Source organism: Pristiophorus japonicus, chromosome 15 (assembly GCF_044704955.1).
Source record: "Pristiophorus japonicus isolate sPriJap1 chromosome 15, sPriJap1.hap1, whole genome shotgun sequence".
In the NCBI taxonomy this organism is placed as follows: Eukaryota; Metazoa; Chordata; class Chondrichthyes; family Pristiophoridae; genus Pristiophorus; species Pristiophorus japonicus.
Window position 1 is genome coordinate 35,379,570 of NC_091991.1, and position 20,663 is coordinate 35,400,232.

Below are 20,663 nucleotides of genomic sequence, written 5' to 3' on the forward strand. Positions count from 1 at the left end.
ACCGACTGACCCTATCATTATGTCTGTGGATGTGGCCGCTTCTCGAGGGGCATTGTCCGCAGCCTCATTTCCACTCTTTCGTCCACTACTCGTTGATAGGCCTTTACCTTTTTCACTGCTGCTTTAGCTGGTTTTCTGGCTGCTTCTAATAGTAATTTTATATGTTCATTGTGTTTGATGGCCTCATCGCCAGAGGTAACAAACCCTTTCCTTCCCCATGCTACCATGTAGTCACGTACTACCCCAAAGGCATACCTACTATCTGTGTGTGTGTGTATATATGTGTGTGTGTGTGTGTGACCACGGAAGGGTCTGGCGAACAGGACTGTGAGATAGTCATGGCAATCAATGCCTTTGAGTCCACAGGTTCATAAGAACAAAAGAACATAAGAACATAAGAATTAGGAACAGGAATAGGCCATCTAGCCCCTCGAGCCTGCTCCGGCAGTCAATAAGATCATGGCTGATCTGGCCGTGGACTCAGCTCCACCTACCCGCCCTCTCCCCGTAATCCTTAATTCCCTTATTGGTTAAAAATCAATCTATCTGTGACTTGAATACATTCAATGAGCTAGCCTCAACTGCTTCCTTGGGCAGAGAATTCCACAGATTCACAACCCTCTGGGAGAAGAAATTCCTTCTCAACTCGGTTTTAAATTGGCTCCCCTGTATTTTGAGGCTGTGCCTCCTAGTTCTAGTATCCCCGACCAGTGGAAACAACCTCTCTTCCTCTATCTTGTCTATCCCTTTCATTATTTTAAATGTTTCTATAAGATCACCCCTCATCCTTCTGAACTCCAACGAGTAAAGACCCAGTCTACTCAATCTATCATCATAAGGTAAACCCCTCATCTTCGGAATCAGCCTAGTGAATCGTCTCTGTACCCCCTCCAAAGCTAGTATCCTTTCTTAAGAAAGGTGACCAAAACTGCACGCAGTACTCCAGGTGCGGCCTTACCAATACCCTATACAGTTGCAGCAGGACCTCCCTGCTTTTGTACTCCATCCCTCTGGCAATGAAGGCCAATATTCCATTCACCTTCCTGATTACCTGCTGCACCTGCAAACTAACTTTTTGGGACTCATGCACAAGGAGAGCATCCGCTATTTCCAAGACCCCTCCAGACATAGCAGGACTATGGAGAGGGGGACTCATTCGATAGGTCTCTGAGAGTCAGCACAGGCACAATGGGCCGAATATTAAACTATGGTCAGAATCTGAAAGCAACTCGCTTTACTCTTGGTGGTTTGTTGGTCCAGGAGTATGATTCACGCTGAGAGATTTTCATGCACAAGGAGCCCCAGGTCCCTCTGCATCTCAGCATGTTGTAATTTCTCCCCATTCAAATAATATTCCCTTTTACTGTTTTTTTTTTCCCCAAGGTGGATGACCTCACACTTTCCGACATTGTATTCCATCTGCCAAACCTTCGCCCATTCGCTTAACCTATCCTTCACCCATGACGGCTCGCCAAATCAGAGCCTGGACAGCCAGCGACCCCACGTTATCCTTAATAAAAAGATGTTTCCTAACTGGTGACTAGGCAGAGGCTCGCGATGCCTGCCCCGAGGAATTAAAACCCTTTCACAGGCGCATGCATGAGCTATCACTACAAGCAGACTGCCTGATGTGAGGCAGCCGAGTAGTCATGCCTCTGCGAGGCAGAGAGGCATTTGTCCGGGAGCTCCACCGCGAGCACCCAGGGATCATTCTGAAGGCCATAGCCAGATCCCACGTCTGGTGGCCTGGTATTGACGCGGACTTGGAGCTCTGCATCCGAAGGTGCACCATTTGTGCCCAATTCAGCAATGCCCCCAGGGAGGCTCCACTGAGCCCCTGGCCTACCAAACCGTGGTCGCGGGTGCACGTAGACTATGCGGGCCCATTCATGGGCAAAATGTTCCTCGTAGTTGTAGATGCATTTTCAAAGTGGATCGAATCCAAAACAGAGGCAATTTGACGAGCACCCAGGCCCTGCAACACATCGGAGTTGCGTTCATTCCTGGGACTGTTGAACTATTTCGTGAACTTTCTGCCGAACTTGAGCACGTTGTTGGAGCCACTACACGTGCTCCTGCGTAAGGGTTGTGATTGATTTTGGGGGGACTGTCAGGAACCGGCTTTTGATTGGGCGCGAAACCTACTTTGTTCAAACAAGTTGTTGACCCTGTACGATCCCGGTAAACGTTTAGTTCTGACATGTGATGCATCGTCCTATGGGGTTGGGTGCGTGTTGCAGCAGGGTAATGCTGAGGGTCAGCTACAACCTGTGGCTTAAGCCTCTAGGTCGCGCTCTCAAGCAGAACGGGGATATGGGATGGTCGAGAAGGAAGTGCTTGCATGTGTCTATGGTGTAAAAAAAAATGCATCAGTACCTCTTCGGTAGGAAGTTTGAATTAAAGACAGACCACTAGCCACTCACATCCCTGTTGTCAGATAGCAAGGCTCTCAATGCCAACGCATCAGCTCGCGTACACCAGTGGGCTCTCATGCTAGCTGCTTATGACTACTCCATCCGGCACCGGCCCGACATTGAAATCTGCACTGATGCGTTCAGCAGGCTCCCACTGGCCACCACCCAGGGGGCAGCTGAGCAAAGCGCTGAGATGGTCATGGCTGTCGATGCCTTTGACAGTGCAGGCTCCCCTATAACAGCCCGCCAGATCAAAATCTGAACAAACAGAGATCCCCTCCTATCCTTGATTAAGAAATGTGTCCTGACTGGGCGCCCGCACATGGAGCATGCCCTGAGGAGGTCAGACCATTCCACAGGCAGATGGATGAGCTTTCCATCCAAGCCGACTGCCTACTATGGGGCAGCCGGGTAGTTATGCCCCAGAAGGGCAGGGAGGCATTCATCAGGGAACTCCACAGCGAGCACCCAGGCATTGTGATGATGAAAACCATTGCCGAGTCACACGTTTGGTGGCCTGGAATTGATTCAGACCTGGAACACTGTGTTCGCAGGTGCACAACCTGTGCCCAGCTGAGTAATGCCCCCAGGGAGGCCCCGCTCAGCCCGTGACCCTGGCCCACCAAGCCATGGTCACGCATTCACGTTGACTACATGGGCCCATTCATGGGGAAGATGCTCCTCATTGTAGTAGATGCGTACTCGAAATGGATCGAGTGCATCATCCTCAATTCATGCACGTCATCCACCACCGTGGAAAATCTACGTGCAATCTTTGCAACCCATGGCTTGCCGGACATCCTGGTTAGTGATAATGGCCCGTGTTTCACGAGCTATGAATTTTGGGAGTTTATGTCTAGCAATGGCATCAACCATGTCAGGACAGTGCCGTTCAAGCCGGCCTCCAATGGCCAGGCGGAACGTGCAGTCCAAATCATTAAACAAGGTATGCTCAGGATTCAAGAACCCTCCCTCCAATGCCATCTATCGCACCTCCTGCTGGCCTTTTGATCCCGCCTGCACTTGCTCACGGGGTTCCGGCCCACAGAGCTACTCATGAAACGGACACTCAAACTCGGTTGTCCCTCACCCACCCAGTCCTGACCGACATAGTTGAGGGCAAGCTTAAGTCACAAAACGAGTACCATGACCGTAATTCAAGGGGGAGATGTATAGAAATAAATGATCCTGTATTCGTCCTCAATCACGCCATGGTGCTCAAATGGCTTGAGGGTATTGTAATTGACAAAGAGGGGAATATTGTCATCATGGTAAAACTCAACAATGGCCAGATATGCCGTAAGCATCTGGACCAAGTAAAAAAAAAAGGTTCAGCATGGACACGGAGGAACCTGAAGAAGACCATGAGATGGAGCTCACACCACCGCCAGCGAACATGCAAGAAGAGCAATCAGAAGAATACACAGTCCCTGAGGTCAGCCCGGACAGGCCAGAATCACCACAGGTGACAGACACTCATGTCAGTGTCCAACAACCAGAGCCCCAACTGCGGCGCTCCACGAAGGAGCATAGACCACCTGAAAGACTAAACCTATGATTCCAGTAAGAATTTTGGGGGGTGGACGGGGAAGGTGATGTCATGTTTGTAACCACAATGTAACACCACTGTATTACTGTATACACTCAACTTAGATGCACACCTTGACCACAGGGGGTGAACTTGTGGGAGACACTCCTTACCTGATCACACAGGTATATAAGGGGAGGTCCATGCAGGGTCATCACTTCTGGAGTCCTGTAATAAAGAGTTAAGGTGGCCTTGTCCCTGGAACGTGCCTCGTGTGGTTTCATGCTGCAGAGTAAGGACTTTACACAGTCATTGAGTATATTCAAGGCTGAGATCGATAGATTTTTGAACTCTAAGGGGATCAAGGGATATGAGAATCGGGCGAAAAAGTGGAGTTGAGGTCGCAGATCTGCCATGATCTTCTTGAATGGCGGAGCATGCTTGAAGGGCTGTATGGCCTACTCCTACTCCTATTTCTTATGTTCTTTTAGTCCAAGATTTCTAGGCGCAGTTTTGGCACAGCTATTCACATATGTATTAGCCGGGTATCTAATAGCATCAGAACACCTCCATTATCTTGTATATAATTTGTGTATCAAGTATTTCTGAAATTGAAAGTGCTTATTTGTTCACTCTTGAAATTGCTTAAGTAAAACATCAGTTTCAGTTAAGAGGCATACTTATCAGTGATGTAATTACTTGGAATCATCTGGGAGGAAATTACTGTGCACAACAAGTATATACAAAGCAAGTGACAGCAACAATTTATTAGATAAACTTAAAATCAGTCCATTAAAATCAGACACCCTGTTTGTGCTAGAGCAGAAACTGAAGTTATTGTCAATCTGAACTGTTGTTGGATTCTGTTGTTGGTCAAGAGTAGTTTAGTCTTCCATGTTGGTGATGCAATATGATGTGTTTAAGACTTTGTTTATCCTAATGCACTCTAATTCATGACTATTTCTATCCATTTGCAGTGCCAAAATATTGCATGATTGTTGGAGCAGGGATGTCTTGTATTCAAAACTTAGAAATACAGAAAAACATGAACTTGCACAAATTATGCTGTTGACTAATTTGTTTCTGACAGTCCATGTACTGCGGTTGCAGCATGTAATGTGTTGGGTGTGTTCCTTATATTGACAGTAGGGAACATGATTATCAACAGGGAACATAATTATCAACTGTTGAAAAGTAGAAACCCTGTTATATGGGAGACCTTATATTAGCAGTGTATCCACTAATTTGTGTATTTTCTTAAATCTGGTTAACAGTGAATTTAAAAAACATTGCAAACAGACCCATCATGGATTCTACATTCACTTTCCTTTGCACGTGGTCAACAGTATCTGTACAATTATTGATCAAAACTTAACACCTTTCAGTGTGTGTTTTTGTATCCTTAAAATATCAACTATAGAACCTTAGCGATTAGAGATTTAGAAGGCAGCCATTTGTTCCATGATGTTTCTGACAGCTCTTTGCTAAAGTACCCAAACTAATCACAAAAGTCCATAAAATGTGTTAAACAAGGCTTGAGTTAATAAATCCCTGCTGGCTATCTGCAATTATCCCCTAGCATTATTTCCATGGTACTGTAAAACAAGCGTAGCCATATATTAAATGTTAATTTTTAATTAATTGTATCCAACTTAGTAATTTGTAATTAACTATCAGACTCACAAACATAACTGTGATTTTGCTAGGCTTTAAAAAATGTACTCAGTAGATTTTGTGTTGGTGAAGGATGTTAACACTAGGCAATGCAATACCCTCCACTTTTTGGGGGCAAGTTTCGGCCCTCCTTTAGAACGGCGCACCTCCGAGAGGCACGCCTGTTTCCTGGAATAAAAAGTGCACCTAAAGCCTACCTCAGTATTCTGCACTCCTTCTCGAGCCCGTTCCAGGTCGGCGCGGAGTACCAGCAGCTGCGGGGGGTGGGGCCAAAGCGTGGCGCCTAAGATCTGCTGGCGGGGGGGGCGGGGCTACCTTACAGCAGCACATTTAGTGCTAGCAGCCCTGCGCATGCGCGCTGGAGCATGCGCGCATGCGCAGTGGGAAACAAACATTGGCACGTGGCCATTTTTAAAGGTAAATGAGGAAAAGTGCTGTTTTGTTTTGTGGAGCTGTGGAAAGGCTTGAGTGAATTTTGGTGATTTTTTTGTGCCTGAAGGAGTGCTTTTAGCAGCATTATTGAAGAAATCACCTGCTGAAATCAGCAGTGCTGCTTGTTGCTGCTAAACTTCCAGAACAAGTGCTGCATAGGTGCATGCAAAATAAAGACTGTGTTTTGAAAAATCAGAGTGTCAATTCAATACAGCAATAGAACAACGTCCACCAATAACAAAGAATTTCTTGCATGAGGAAGTGGAGACATTAGTTAACGTCATTGAGCAGAGATGGTAGGAGCTGTATACCAGCAACAGAGGTCGCATAAAAGTGCCACCCAAAGAAATGAAGAAACGCTGGAACCAAGTTGCAGAAGATTACTGCTCAGTGGTGCATACCAGGAGATCTGGAAGTCAGTGTAAAAAGAAATGGCACTACCTTGGTCAAGTAGTTAGTGTAAGTAATAATTTCATTTTTCAATGGAATCTTAATTGTAAATGTGACTATCTGTATATGTCTCACCCTGCAGAAAGATGCATTCTGTAAAAAGTTATATTTTAATCTTTGCAGAAGAAATTGGCCCACAACAAAAGGAAGCAACTCGAACAGGAGGAGGTGTGCCAAATCTGCATCCCCTGACACCCTTGGAACAGAGGGTAGCTGCTATGATGAGTCGTACATGGAGAAAAGCAATCAGTACAGCACAAGCTGGGTTCACACGCGAGGAAAAGGGTAAGTCCTGAAAATGCATCGTGGCCCTTCAAATCAACCTGCTGCCTGGCCTGCTATGTGTGAGAGTACTCATGCCACCCATCCTGCCCCCTCTTCTGCTGCTAAACATGTGACTGTTCTGATATATTTTGCAGAAGATGATGATGCCAATCCTGAAGATCCAGAAGAAGAACCAGAAGAACCAGATGCGGACAATCCAGACCAAGGGTGGCTGCAGGCATTGACTGAAATGTCTTCAGGGGAGACCTTCGAACTTAATATTTATGAGGCCACATTAGCGGACATCAGTGTTTCAAACCCTTGCTTAGGTTCTGGTTCCACCTCCATAGTTTCACAGATTCCGACGTTGCGGGTCTCAGTGGTGCTGCTGGTGTAATGCAGCAGTTTACACCCACTGCCCCACTGTCCCAGCCTGTGCCTCTCACTGGAGTGGTGCCACGAGGCAGACACAGGCAGAAGAGAAGGAGATTGGAAACCCGCTCTCCTGAGATGCAGTGTGCAACAGATGTGGCTCAGGTTGTGGCATTGGGTGTGGAGAGCAATGAGCTTACCCGATCACTTGTAGACAGCGCTAGTGCAGTGGGTGAAGAGGTAACGGTATTGATGGCAGAAATAGCAGTAATGACACGGAAAACGAGGGAGGGAATGTCCAAGGGAGTGCAAGTGACGGCACAGGTCGTCAGGGAGGGCGTGCAAGTGACGGCACAGACCCTCATGGAGATAGCTGCTACAATAAGGGCACACAGCCTGGCCAATCAAATGACACCCCCATGAAGAAGTGAACATTCGCCGAGATGTGGATGAGAGATGGCTGCAGCCTTTCTTTGCTGCTTTTGTTCTTGTTCTTGATGTAACTGTAGTAACGTTTTTCAAATTGAAATTGTTTTGTAACTTTTGTAACTTTATAACTTATAAGTGATCTTAGGGCTTTTAAGTGATCTTATAGTGTAAATGTTCTCACATTTTGTAACTTATTTAATTTTGCACCTAAAAAGTGATCTTGAAGTTTAAGTGATCTTAAGAGTGTGATTTTTCACATTGAAATTGTTTTGTAACTTTTGTAACTTTACAAGTTTATAAGTGATCTTAAAGAGTCATATTAAAAAGTAAAGTTTGATACAATAAATATTTTATAACACTAATGTTAATTTTTCAATAAAATATTTTTTCATTAAAACTGAATCATGTTCCATTAACACAACACAACGTAGGAACAACTCCAAAAAATAATCATGTCCATGCGAAACAGTTGTCGCAGAGCCCTCAGGCATCAGTAATTGAATCGTTCACGGATGAGCTGCTGGCGCAGGGCTCGAGCAATCGTTAAAGGAGCACGATGGACCGCCTCCTCCGACCTCGTGCTCCGGCATCAGGCACTTGCATGCTTTCCTGATCGTCGTTATCATCCTCATCCTGCTCTTCCAAATTACTATCATCAGGCACTCTCCCCTCATGTGGGTCTTCTGGTTCCACTATCAGCTCCTGCAGCCTCATGGTGGCTAAGTTATGCAGCATGCAGCACACAACAGTGAACTGACCGACAATCTTAGGAGAGTATTGCAAGTGGCCTCTGGAATGGTCCAGGCATCGGAAACGCTGTTTCAAGATGCCAATGGTCCTCTCTATGATGCTGCGTGTCACAATGTGCGACATGTTGTACTGATGGTCAGCTTCTGTCCATGTTACATGTAGGGGCGTCATGAGCCAGGTGGCGAGGCCATAACCTTTGTCTCCCATTAGCCAGCTCTGCCCTTCTGGCTGCTGTTCAAACATGTCAGATATAACGCTGTCACATAGGATGAACGCAGCATGGGTGCTGCCAGGGTATCTCGCATCGACTGACATGATGCGCTGCTTGTCGTCACACATGAGCTGCACATTAATGGAGTGGAAACCTTTTCTATTCCTCTCCTGCCCGGAGTCCTCCACAAGTGCTTGCAAGACGATGTGGGTACAATCAATCAGCCCTGTACCTTTGGGAAGCCAGCAATCCTGGAGAAGCCCATAGCCCTGTCATGCATTGCTTGGCTGGTCATTGGGAACTTGATGAAGTAATTCCTCCACACAAACAGTGCAGCCGTGACCTGGTAAACGCAGGAATGTATTGCATGTTGTGAGATGGCGCACACATCTCCAGCTGTAGCTTGAAATGATCCCGAGCATAGAAGGAAAGTGCAGCTGTAACCTTCACTTCAACAGACAAGGCAGTCAGCGTTCTGCTTCTGGGCTGTAAATCTGCTCTCAGCATATCACAGATCTCAATGACAACTTCTCTGCGGAAACACAGCCTTTTGACACAATCCGCCTCGCTCATGTCTGGGTACGAACGCCTAGCTCGATATTGCCGACATGGATAAGGTCTCCTGCCCATTAGCCTACGGGCTATGACGTTCCTGGTGCGGTGAGCTCTTACCAATTCTCTCCTATGCAGTGAATTGATGGAGAACCATTGCATCATCTGTGGTGTTGATAATGCAGCACCCATACTTGAATTACAAATTAAACTTTTAAACTTGCTGGCTGGCTGGCTCTCCCTCCTGGTGCTTTGTACACCTCCCCTATCCCCAGGCCGAACGGCTTAAGTCTTCGCAGCTCGGAGCCTGCTACTGCCGGATTCTACTGCCGTCATTGTGGCCTGACGCTGCCCCTATCCCCTGGCCGAACAGCCTAAGTCTTCACAGCTCGGAGGCTGCTGTTGCTGTTGCTTCAGACAGGTAGGAAAATTAAATGTATTTTTTATTTGCTTTATTTATCATTTATTATTCAGGATGGCTCTTTATTTGTAGAGGTGAAAGTGTCAAATGCTTGTAAAATTCCCTAACTTCCCTTCTCCCCACCCCCACCCCGCCCCGCGCCCCCCATATCTTGTTCCCTGCGCCTAATTTCTAAAGTGTAGGCAAGGTTTTTCTGAGCGTACAAAAATCTACACTTACTCCATTCTAAGTTAGTTTGGAGTAAGTTTTTGCTGCCTAAACTTGCAAAACAGGCGTAAGTGGCTGGACACGCCCCCGTTTGGAAAAAAAACTGTTATCAAATGAAACTATTCTAACTCACTAGAACTGGAACAAACTAAATGACGAGAATTGCAATTTCTAAGATGCTCCATTCTAAACTAGTTGCTCCAAAAAAATAGGAGTAACTCAGGCCGAAACTTGAGCCCTTTTATGGTGAATTTTCCAATTAGTTTCACATGTGAAACTATCAGATTTTATGGTAATTTTCTGCAGTGGCATGTGCTCACCAGGATTTGGGGTGACTGCTGAGATTCCTTTCAGTTGCAGTCAGCACAAAGGGGAAGGACCTACGCTAGAGATGAACACTGATCCCCAAATGTTTAATATAATCCAGACTGATGGTAGGTTTATTAACAACTGTTAATATTCCAGTGATATGTTGAACCTTTTTTATTTGGGTGTAAAATTTATGTTCTACACTTTGAAAACAATGTAAAGAAATGAAGAACAAATTTGCATTTATATATCGCCTATCACAACTCAAAATGCTTCACAGCCAATTTTGAAGTTTAGTCATATTGGAATGTGGTGAAACACAGCAGCCATTTTGCACACAAGGTTGCACAGAAACGAGATGAATGACTAATTTGCTGTGTTGGTTGAGGATTAAATGTTGGCCAGGTCACCTGGGAGAGCACCCTGCCCTTTTATGTATACCTTAGAGGATAGACCAGACTTCAGTTTAATATCTCATCTTAAAGATGGCAAGTCCAATAGTGTAACACTTCCTTGGTACTACTGAAGTGTCAGCCTAGATTATGTGCTCTAGTCTCTGGAGTGGGGCTTGATCCCACAACCTTCCTGTTTCAGAGCCAAGAATGCTACCATTTGAGCCAAAGCTGATGTCTACAAATGATTTAACATTAATGGATATAACTAAACCATTACAGTACTGCATTAATTTATGGTTGTTTTATAGCCAAAAATGCATTTATATAGTGCATTAGAAATGTCTTAAAGCATTTCACATATAAGAAATTACTTTAGAAGCGCAATGACTGTTGCGAAAACATGGTATATATCGTATGCACTGCCAGATCCTACGAACAGCAATCAAATAAATCTGTTTTATCAATTGATTTGAAGGGGAAATATTAATCAGGACACCAGGAGAACTTGCTCTTTTTGAATATTGCCAAGGGATTGTTAATGCTTGAACCACTGGAAAAGGCAGACAGCGCCTTTGTTTATTGTAGCTTCCAAAGGAGTGCACCTCCACAAATGCAGCACTCCATCAATACTGCACTGGAATGTCAACCTAGATTATATACTCAAGTTCTTGAGTAAATCTTGAACTTGCAACATTCTGATTTAGACGCGAGTGCTAGCAACAAAGACAAGCTGACGCCGACTAATTTCAATGCTAACGTGCCGAGGTCCGAGCGGGGGGGAGGAGGTCGGCGCCCCGAATGGGCCTGAAGTGTCGGTGGGCCCTTGATGGGCCGTAAAGGAAGTGTCGACAGGCCGAGTATTGGCGTGGCCTCAGTGAGTGTTGACGCCGCCCCAGTGGGTGTTGACGCTGCCCCAGTGGGTGTTGACGCCGCCCCAGTGGGTGTTGACGTGGCCCCAGTGGGTATTGACGTGGCCCCAGTGGGTGTTGACATGGCCCCAGTGGATGTTGACGTGACCCTAGTGGGTGTTGACGTGGCCCCAGTGGGTGTTGACGTGGCCCCAGTGGGTGTTGACGCCGCCCCAGTGGGTGTTGACATGGCCCCAGTGGATGTTGACGTGGCCCTAGTGGGTGTTGACGTGGCCCCAGTGGGTGTTGACGTGGCCCCAGTGGGTGTTGACGTGGCCCCAGTGGGTGTTGACGTGGCCCCAGTGGGTGTTGACGTGGCCCCAGTGGGTGTTGACGTGGCCCCAGTGGGTGTTGACGTGGCCCCAGTGGGTGTTGACGTGGCCCCAGTGGGTGTTGACGTGGCCCCAGTGGGTGTTGACGTGGCCCCAGTGGGTGTTGACGTGGCCCCAGTGGGTGTTGACGCCGCCCCAGTAGGTGTTGACCCGTCCCCCTCGGAGGGCCGTGTGTCGCCGTGGCCCCAAAATCAGGGTGAAGGTTGGCCGCGTTCTGCGCATGCGCCCCCGGCCACCGGAATAATGCCAGACGAGGGGTGGTCCAACCTGTAGTGATTTTAAAAATTGATAAATGGTCAGTCAGTTGTTTAAGCATTAAAGTGCACTGAAGGTAAGGTACAGGGGTGGGTTTTGCATTTATAATTTCATTTTTAATTGTCCTTGCTAATAATTTAATTACTTGTTACAGACCAGCTCAAGGTGGGTGCATCCAGAGAGTCGGTTATCAGCGAGGACCAGGAGTATGATTCATGCGTCCTTCCTCTTCTAGAGGAACAGCAACCTGCCTATATCTTGTATCGATTGGAACCATGAATGCTCAGGGATTTCAGTGGCTCTTTATTGCCTGGTCACCTGACCTTTCACCAGTAAGAATTTGATTGTCATATATAGATGAAGGAAAATATAGTTAAGTATAGCAGGCTTTCAGAGCAAGTCTTTGAAGGACGAAGTTACTTAAAAAAAAGTTTTATTTTTTCCAATTTGTCTGGAAGATATTGACTGTTACTAGGATAACAGTCCAGGGGCACCAGCAGCCCTCTGGTATCTTGTCCAAGTGCCCATTGTTCATGTGTGAATCAAGATAGTGAATAAGCACAGGCAATTTTACCATAGAGGATATCCCAGCAGACATCCACACGCTCACTCGAGGTTCGCAAACTCGCACTTCCCAGTAAGATTTACAGGTTAACAATCAGGAGCTGGGACCCTGGCTGATTTTTCTTCCCCTCCTCCCTTACCTAACCCATTGCCTTGGTTGAGATCCGTCAATTCAGCAGGAGTCTGAAAATCAAACCTGGAAACTTCTAGTCTGTACAGCTTCGTGCTACACTGGACAGTGCATTTACCCATTAGGCCATTCAGAAAACTGTTTCTCTTTTTATAATAAAATAAGTACCTAGAAGTGTACTCACACTTGGTTACCGGAAAAGATATGCAAAAATTTGTTACAGGATGGGAAATAAAGCTTGAAGTTTGTTACAATGCATATGATGTCATAAGAACAAGACCTGAATTGTTTATCATAAGAACAAAGGACAATTCAGAGTGTGAAAATGATGTTCAAGTGTATTTTATCCATGAGCATTGGGGCATTTGGGAACTTACCCCTCAGCTACCTATGCATTTGTTAAGCAGGCATCTATTTCATGAATACCGCAGCACATTAATAAATCAAATAATGATGAATTGCTCAAGTTTTGCTCCTCGTTTAGGTCATCATATACATTTTGCCAAGTTGCTTGTTTTATCTTTTTTCCTATAAGGAATGTTTACATACTACTTGTCTAAGTACCTACTTATGTAGCATTTGTGCAATTCTAGCTACTTGTATTCTGGTTATTACAAGGGATTCTGCGGCTTATTTACTGTCAAGTATTTTGGAGTGAATCTGGCATTGTATAGGTGTCCGAGATCTTGACATAATTTATTCTGGATCATTATTATAGTAAACTATTTGGTGTAAATGACCCTGACACTAATTCGGTGATTTGAGTATGTAATTGGTGCTATGGAAATGGGGATCTTTCCACCCCTTTTCATATTTCCCGGTCCCAAGCCACTACCAGTGCAGTTTCAGAGTTACCTGCTAGGGATTGTGTAAGTGCAGTGTCTGTTCACTTGCTCTCTTATTAAATAAATTCAATTTAAATTATTTTACTTTTCTATACCTTAAGAAAGCAGCTCAAGAGAATAAATGAAATGTAGCACTGGGGGTATTTGTTGGTTGGGGGAGGGGTCAGTTTTATTAGATTTTCAGGACTATCTCTATTGTATAAATTTAAATTCACGTACAGTAGCCCACAGTGGTCTATCAGTCCTTTCATGAACAGAAGTTGGTTTAGTTTAATCTTTTTTCCAGTGGAGTTATATGTGTAATATCCTCCTCTGGTAATTTCTCAATACCGAGATATGCAATTTGAATGATCTGTTTGCCATGCAGCATTAACATAGCATTTACAAGTACAAGGACATATTTATAGTGTTTGCAAATATAAGAACAGACTTACTTGACAAAACAACATGTTGTTTGAATAAAAATGTATGATTGTTTTGTTAATGGACTGAATATTTCCCATGCAAAGTAGTGCTATTTGATTGCCACTGATACCATTTCATAAGGGAGCTAAACCTACGTTCTTCTATGTAGCATCGTTCTTGGATAAATGGTTATTTAATTTTTCTTTTTTTTACAGGTTCGACAAAAGATGTTATATGCAGCAACAAGAGCAACATTGAAGAAGGAATTTGGGGTTAGCCACATCAAAGATGAAATATTTAGGACAGTAAGGGTATGGATCTAGTTGACTTTTCTCTTTACACTATAGTTTTTTTCCCTATTTATTTTTCCTCAGGATGTGAGCGACACTGGCAAGACTGTATTTACTGGCAAGACTGTACCAATCCTAGTTGCCCTAAGATGTTTTTTTTTTAACGTGCTGAACATTGATATTGCATCACTAGGAAGATGGATTGTATAAGATTAAACTTTAATCATCTGATAGTGTAATCTAACTAATGGTTAGATTGGACTCCAAACGTTTGGCTTTACCAAGACAGTGAGTTGTAGCTACACTTCATTGTCTTGCATAATTGAGAAGGATTTGAAGCCCCAGTACTAGAGATGAAAGGGTCAGGTCTAACCATCATACATAATTGCCTACTACCTGGATGAAGACTACGTAAAATGAAGAGTTGTATTTAATGTACAAAACTCACTACAACTTTAAAATGTGTCAAAGTACACTTATTTTAACTAAGATTATGTTTATCCTTGGGTAATGATACATACGTTTCCTGGAGCCAATTCAACCAAAAGAGACTAATATAAGAACATAAGAAATAGGAACAGGAGTAGGCCATACGGCCCCTGCTCCGCTATTCAATAAGATCATGGCTGATCTGATCGTGGACTCAGTTCCACTTCCCCGCCCGCTCCCCATAACCCCTTATCACCTTATCGTTTAAGCAACTGTCTATTTCTGACTTAAAGTTATTCAATGTCCCAGCTTCCACAGCTCTCTGAAGCAGCGAATTCCACAGATTTACAACCCTCAGAGAAGAAATTTCTCCTCATCTCTTTTAAATGGGCGGCCCCTTATTCTAAGATCATGCCCTCTAGTTCTTGGCCCTCCCATCAGCGAAAACATATGATGTGCCTGTCAATGGGAGACCCAAGCAGACTAACCTGTATTCCAGGGCTCTGTTTATGTGTGACCAGCCAGTTTGGCTTTTGATGTAACCTAGAGGAATAGGCCTCTCACTGGGGCTGAAATTCTTCCCATTGGGCTCCAAATAACTCTCTCAGCCAATATTCTAAAGGGTGGGTGCTCGTAGTTTGAGAAGCAACAGGAAACTTAACACTCTGCTACATACACTGTAACCATGCCACCAACTCCACCACTGACCCCTCCCTTTCCTGGCTACTATCTCGGGTTCAACTAGACATTTTGCCACCTCAGCATTTGAAGCTGAATTTCTGACCCAATATCCTCATCTTCACAAAGCCTGCCTCCCTCCACCTCTGTAACATTTCCCACTTTTGTCCTAACCTCAGACCATTTACCACTAAATCCTCACCTCCAAACTCAATTATTCATATGCACTCCTGGGTGGCCTCCCATCTACCAGCTTCCATAAGCTTCAGCTCATCCAACACCATGCTGCCCATACCCTATCCCATATCAAGTCCTGCTTACCCACCACTTCTGGTCTCCTGATTTCCTAATGCCTCATTTCAGATGGTCATCCTTGTGTTTAAATACCTCCTTGGCCTTGCCCTTCCCTATCTCTGTGACCACCTACAACACCCACTTCATATTCTCTTACTCAGACTCTGGCCCCATGTATATTTCAACACCATTGCCCCACCATTGACGGCTGTGCTTTCAGCTGCCTTGGCCCCATGCTCTGGAATTTCCTCACAGAAATTTTCACCTCTCGCTTCTCCAAGGCTCTCCTTAAATCCTACGTCTTTGACCAAGCTTTTTGACATCCCACCTAACCTTTCCACCTTTTTGATGTCTGTTTTTTTTCCTTATTCCTCCGTGAAGCACCTTGGGATATCTTCCTATATTAAAGGTGCTAAATAAATGCAAGTTGTTGTAAGCTATGTAATTTTAGCTGGTTAAGTAGTACGATTGCATGTACTTAAGCCAAGCCCTCTGGGTTTAGGTAGGAGTGATGTTCCTATGGGGAGTGTTAGTTTGATCCACATCAGGCAAACAGATCCTAATAAAATTCTGGATTTAATCATGTGGTATGGATTGTACAGAAACCCTCCTGACTAAACATGCATTTCACATCAGTTCACATGTTGCTGGTAATCCAATTTGGTTCCTTGCTGTAGCTGGATGCTGATGGCTGCAGTAAAGTAAATGCTATTAACTTCAAACTATATCTCAATGGTACACAGAGTGAGGCTTGTGAAATCAGTCTCAACTACAGGGATCAATAGACTTGGAGTTGAAATTGTCAAGACCATTAGTTCTATATGTATTTACATAACAAGAATACCAATTTTTCCTGTTACAAATCAAATCATTTGTGAAGAACCAATGCCGACATGTTAATCTGACACTGTCGGATCACAATATAGCTTTAACCCATTGCATTGTAATATATCTGTTGATCTCACAAACTCCTGCTATGCAATTTTTTATTTTGTTGACCTTGTAATGGTGAGTAACTGAGATGCAATGTAAAGCTCGAGTTATAATTCTAATCCTCAAATTTCATTTTCTTGAATTTGAGGTTAGACTTTAAACAAGTGTATGCAATATTCCTCTATATAACAGCTTTATAAAATTCAAATGTTATAATTGTAATATTTAATGAAGAGTTTTTGTCTGTAAGAATAGAAGACTGAGTCTCAAAAAATTGTGTTGTGTATTTTTCCATTCAGAACATTGCCACTCACACCAAATCATTGATCCAAATTTAAATGGTTGGCATTAATTTGATCCACAGATACTTGGTTTACCAATGTTTTCTGTATATCAAATAGTAATAACATATTGCTAGTAAGGCAGTCTTGTTTCAAAATGTTATATGAAATTACTACCATTCTGATTTCCAAATCTGTTGTATTAGTATATGACAAGATGGGTAGTTTCTTGTCAAATCAACCCTTCCCAAACGATACATTCCTACTCCGTTTCTTAAGAGTTAAAGACCTAAATAGCATCAGGTAATTCAGTCAAGGATAAAGATAATTTGAAGTGCAAGCATTTTTGTTCAAATTGGTACTAGGTTTGGTTTCTCAGGATGTCCCAAAGCACTTTACAACCAATCAAGTACTTTTGAAATGTTGTCACTGTTGTAATATAGGAAACGTGGCAGCTAATTTGCGCACAGCAAGGTCCCACAAATAGCAGTCAGATCATTTGTTTCTTTTTAGTGATGTTGGTTGAGGAATAAATATTGGCCAGATCACTGGGGAAAACTCCCCTGCTCTTCTTTAAATAGTGTCATGGGACCGAGTGGGAAGATGTGGCCTCTGTTTAACATCTCATCCGAAAGATGGCACCTTCAACAGTGCAGCACACCCTCTGTACTGCATTGAAGTGTCAGCTTGGATTGTGTGCTCAAGTCTCTGGAATAGTACTTGAACCTACAACCTTGACTCAGGTGAGAGTGCTACTGACTGAGCCATGGCTGACACATATTTGAAGGTGTCTCAGAATTTGAGAAAGTTGTTTATAGATTATACCATTTCTCCAATTAAGAGTGTATTCAAGTTGGAATGCTTCAACACCCCAGATTCTTCTTTAGTTCTGTTTTCCTGGACTTGAGTTGTGTTTCTACTCAATTAACTTTATTTTTCTGTGAAAATCCTAGCCCTGTCGCAAGATGGCCTTTTAAGATTATGAAAAGGTTTAATAGGATATACGTAAAGATGTTTCCACTGCGAGCGAGACCAGAATTAGGGGCCATAAATACAAGATAGCCATTAATAAATCCAATAGGGAATTCAGGAGAAACTTCTTTACCCAGAGAGTGGTTAGAACCCGGAACTCACTACCACAAGTAGTTAAGGCGAATAGCATAGGTGCATGCATGGGGAAGCTAGATAAGCACATGAGGGCTAAAGGAATAGAAGGATATGTTGATAGGGTTAGATTGAAGGGTGGGAGATTGGCTCGTGTGGAGCATAAACACCGACATGGACCTGTTGGGCTGAAAGGATTGTTTCTGTGCTGTAAATACTATGCAAGTCTATGTAACAGCTGCTCATGTCTGCCTTCACACAACACAAACTCACTTTTTATGGTTTTCTGATTTACATGTCTGGGGTTTGTTTTCCTCCGCCTCTTGACTAGCATGATTGTGGCTGTTGAACTCCAGCCCTTTGTATAGTTTCTGGGATTCTCATTCCCAAAAGATGACAGCTCAATCTATCATCTTATTCCCTTATAGCCTGCTATAAGGACTTCTTCAATCTTAAACCAAAATGTGGGCCAACTCTCCATAATGTTTATTTTGTAAATAACATTCTTAATGTTTTTCCCACTAGTGCTGTATTATTTGTACTGCTCTGCTTTACAGCTGAAGTCCACTGGATCAAAAAGTGTTTTTTTTTACAAGTATAATGTGAATTGGTCTCAATAGTTACTGGAAATTGTTGTATAACCTATCTGTATAAGGCAGTTATGCAATTCTCATAGTTTTGAAGCAGCATCCAACTAGATAAAAAAGGAAAGTTCTCTTTGGAATAAGTTGTGTGCTGATTAGATTTCAAGCACACACTTTTGTATTCTCATGCAGTATTTAATAAGAACTCTCGTGCTTGTTTGAGTTGCGGTTAGACTAAATAGAAATTACATGCATTTGATTAGCATTGGTAAGGGTTAAAATTTCATTTTGAGTAGACCTCAGTTCTTGTTTGCCTTAAATTCTAGCTCTATTGAATGCAGCATTGATCTTATCCATGCTGTTTCATAACAAAGAAAAAAAACTACTGGTGTAGCAATTGTTTTATTTTAAGATTTGTAAATCATATAGCATTTTTCACATTAAACACTAATGTATGCAAATTGGATAACCAAAGCTAGCAATATTTCTCAGTTTTATATTACAAAATAAATGAAAGCATGCAAGACCATTATGACTTTATTGGATGATAATATGAGGCTCTTTGCACTGCAAACAATCTGGCACATGTGTGGTCTCGTATCGAATATGATGTAAATGAAATAAATATTCCACTGGTCAAAATCTCATTTCTCTCCTGGTGCTGCAAGCTTTTGAGAGGAAAATGAAAATTCTAAATTACAGCTAAGCTCACAATGAATCACTAACAATTTTCTGTGTACATATTAAATCACTGTCTAGGCTTGCACACAAAAAATTATCTCTTGGGCAAGATCCTATAGTGTTCACAATGTTGTGCAACTTTACCTAGCAAGAGTCTGCCTTCAGGAGAGTTGGGAAAGTGGGTAGTTAAAGGTATAATGCCAGTATGCACCACTCGGTCCAGGAGAACTCGGGTTTATGCATGTACAAAGCAGAGCTTTGCCTAATTGTAAACATGTTCTCATTTGCAGGGTTATGAATTTGTTAATGAAGCCAGTTTGAATCTGTAATTTAAATTACATTCCTAGCTGTATGCTGACACTCGCACAAATAGATTCTGAACTGGTTTTGGAAATGCAGTTAATTGTTGTGAGCTTTGCAGAGTGAGGGTGAGGTTAGTTTGTGTATTTGATGAGACCAAATGTGGAGGAGGCAGCTCCAGATGGAGGCCAGCACAAGGTTTATAATGAGGGTGCATGCTGGGTTGAGCTTCGGATGTGTGGGTACTGGGACTGGTTATTGTGGAGTAACAGAAAATTAAACCCCGATGCGAAGCACAAAACATGGTGTGGGGCTGGCTTCCTAAATCAAGTCTGACGTTTATGGAACCCCAGAAGTGTTGAAATCAGTATGCCATAAATGGAGTTACATATTTGTTCAGATATCACATTCACTCATGTCACAATTCACAGCATTTAAAGCAACCATATTATTTAAAGATTTCCTCTTGAAGAGGGCGGTGCATCCTGTATCCCTTTGTTTGTGATTGCGTAAAACTTTATTTTTGGTGGAATGTGATCAGTGAAGAAAAATGACAAGAAAAAGATTTTGCATAATATGATTGGTTCTTTTCTACCTGTATGTTTTCTTCTTCCACTTTGGTTAAGTCTTTGTTATTTATAAGTAGAAAGAAGAACATTGATGCACATGATGGTGATCATGATGTAGATGGTGTACATGAGAACTTTTATTCTGAAAACATGCTATAAGGAATAAGTGGACCTAGAAACACACACACAAGTTTACTCAAGAATACTGTAGATGTAGCCAAGATGCAAAGTTTGCACTGAATAACACGTTTCTTGTGACCAGTAACGAAGGGTCCAGGCTTCATCTCATTATGAAGCAAGTGAAGAGGTCTCTTGTAATGAAGCATACACCTGTAAATAGCAGTAAAAATATTTTTGCATTAAAAATAAGAAAATAAATATTTAAAATAGTTATACATCCTTTACCTGAATAGATAGGTGTATATACATGTCAAAGCTACAAACCTTTTTAATATCTGGCCTCTTATTCTTCTTTTCATTTAAACACTGATGTGCAGTTAAATACATTTTCTGAATTGCCAGAGAGTCCCAGTCCTTCATCTTTTTATCAACATAATGCTCAATTGTTATTTCTTCTTCATCAATTTCTTCTTTGATATCAAGCTTTAGGATTAAAGATAAAGTAAAAATAAGATCTAATTTTTAATTCTGTTAACCTCAGTATGCAAATCAA

At 43.0% G+C, this 20,663-nt stretch overlaps 1 protein-coding gene across 3 annotated transcripts in view; it reads right to left on the reverse strand.

The window, feature by feature from the left end:
- Positions 1 to 18,823: 18,823 nt before the first annotated feature.
- Positions 18,824 to 20,663, reverse strand: part of LOC139280693 (interleukin-1 receptor-associated kinase 4-like) — a 57,068-nt gene continuing 55,228 nt past the window's right edge. For all 3 annotated transcript variants that reach the window (XM_070900308.1, XM_070900309.1, XM_070900310.1), the window contains 2 exons: positions 20,435 to 20,593; positions 18,824 to 20,320 (listed from right to left, as the gene is read on the reverse strand). In XM_070900308.1, coding sequence (XP_070756409.1) covers positions 20,279 to 20,320; positions 20,435 to 20,593 — 201 coding nt within the window. In that variant the 3' untranslated portion in view covers positions 18,824 to 20,278. The remainder of the gene's footprint in view (positions 20,321 to 20,434; positions 20,594 to 20,663) is intronic.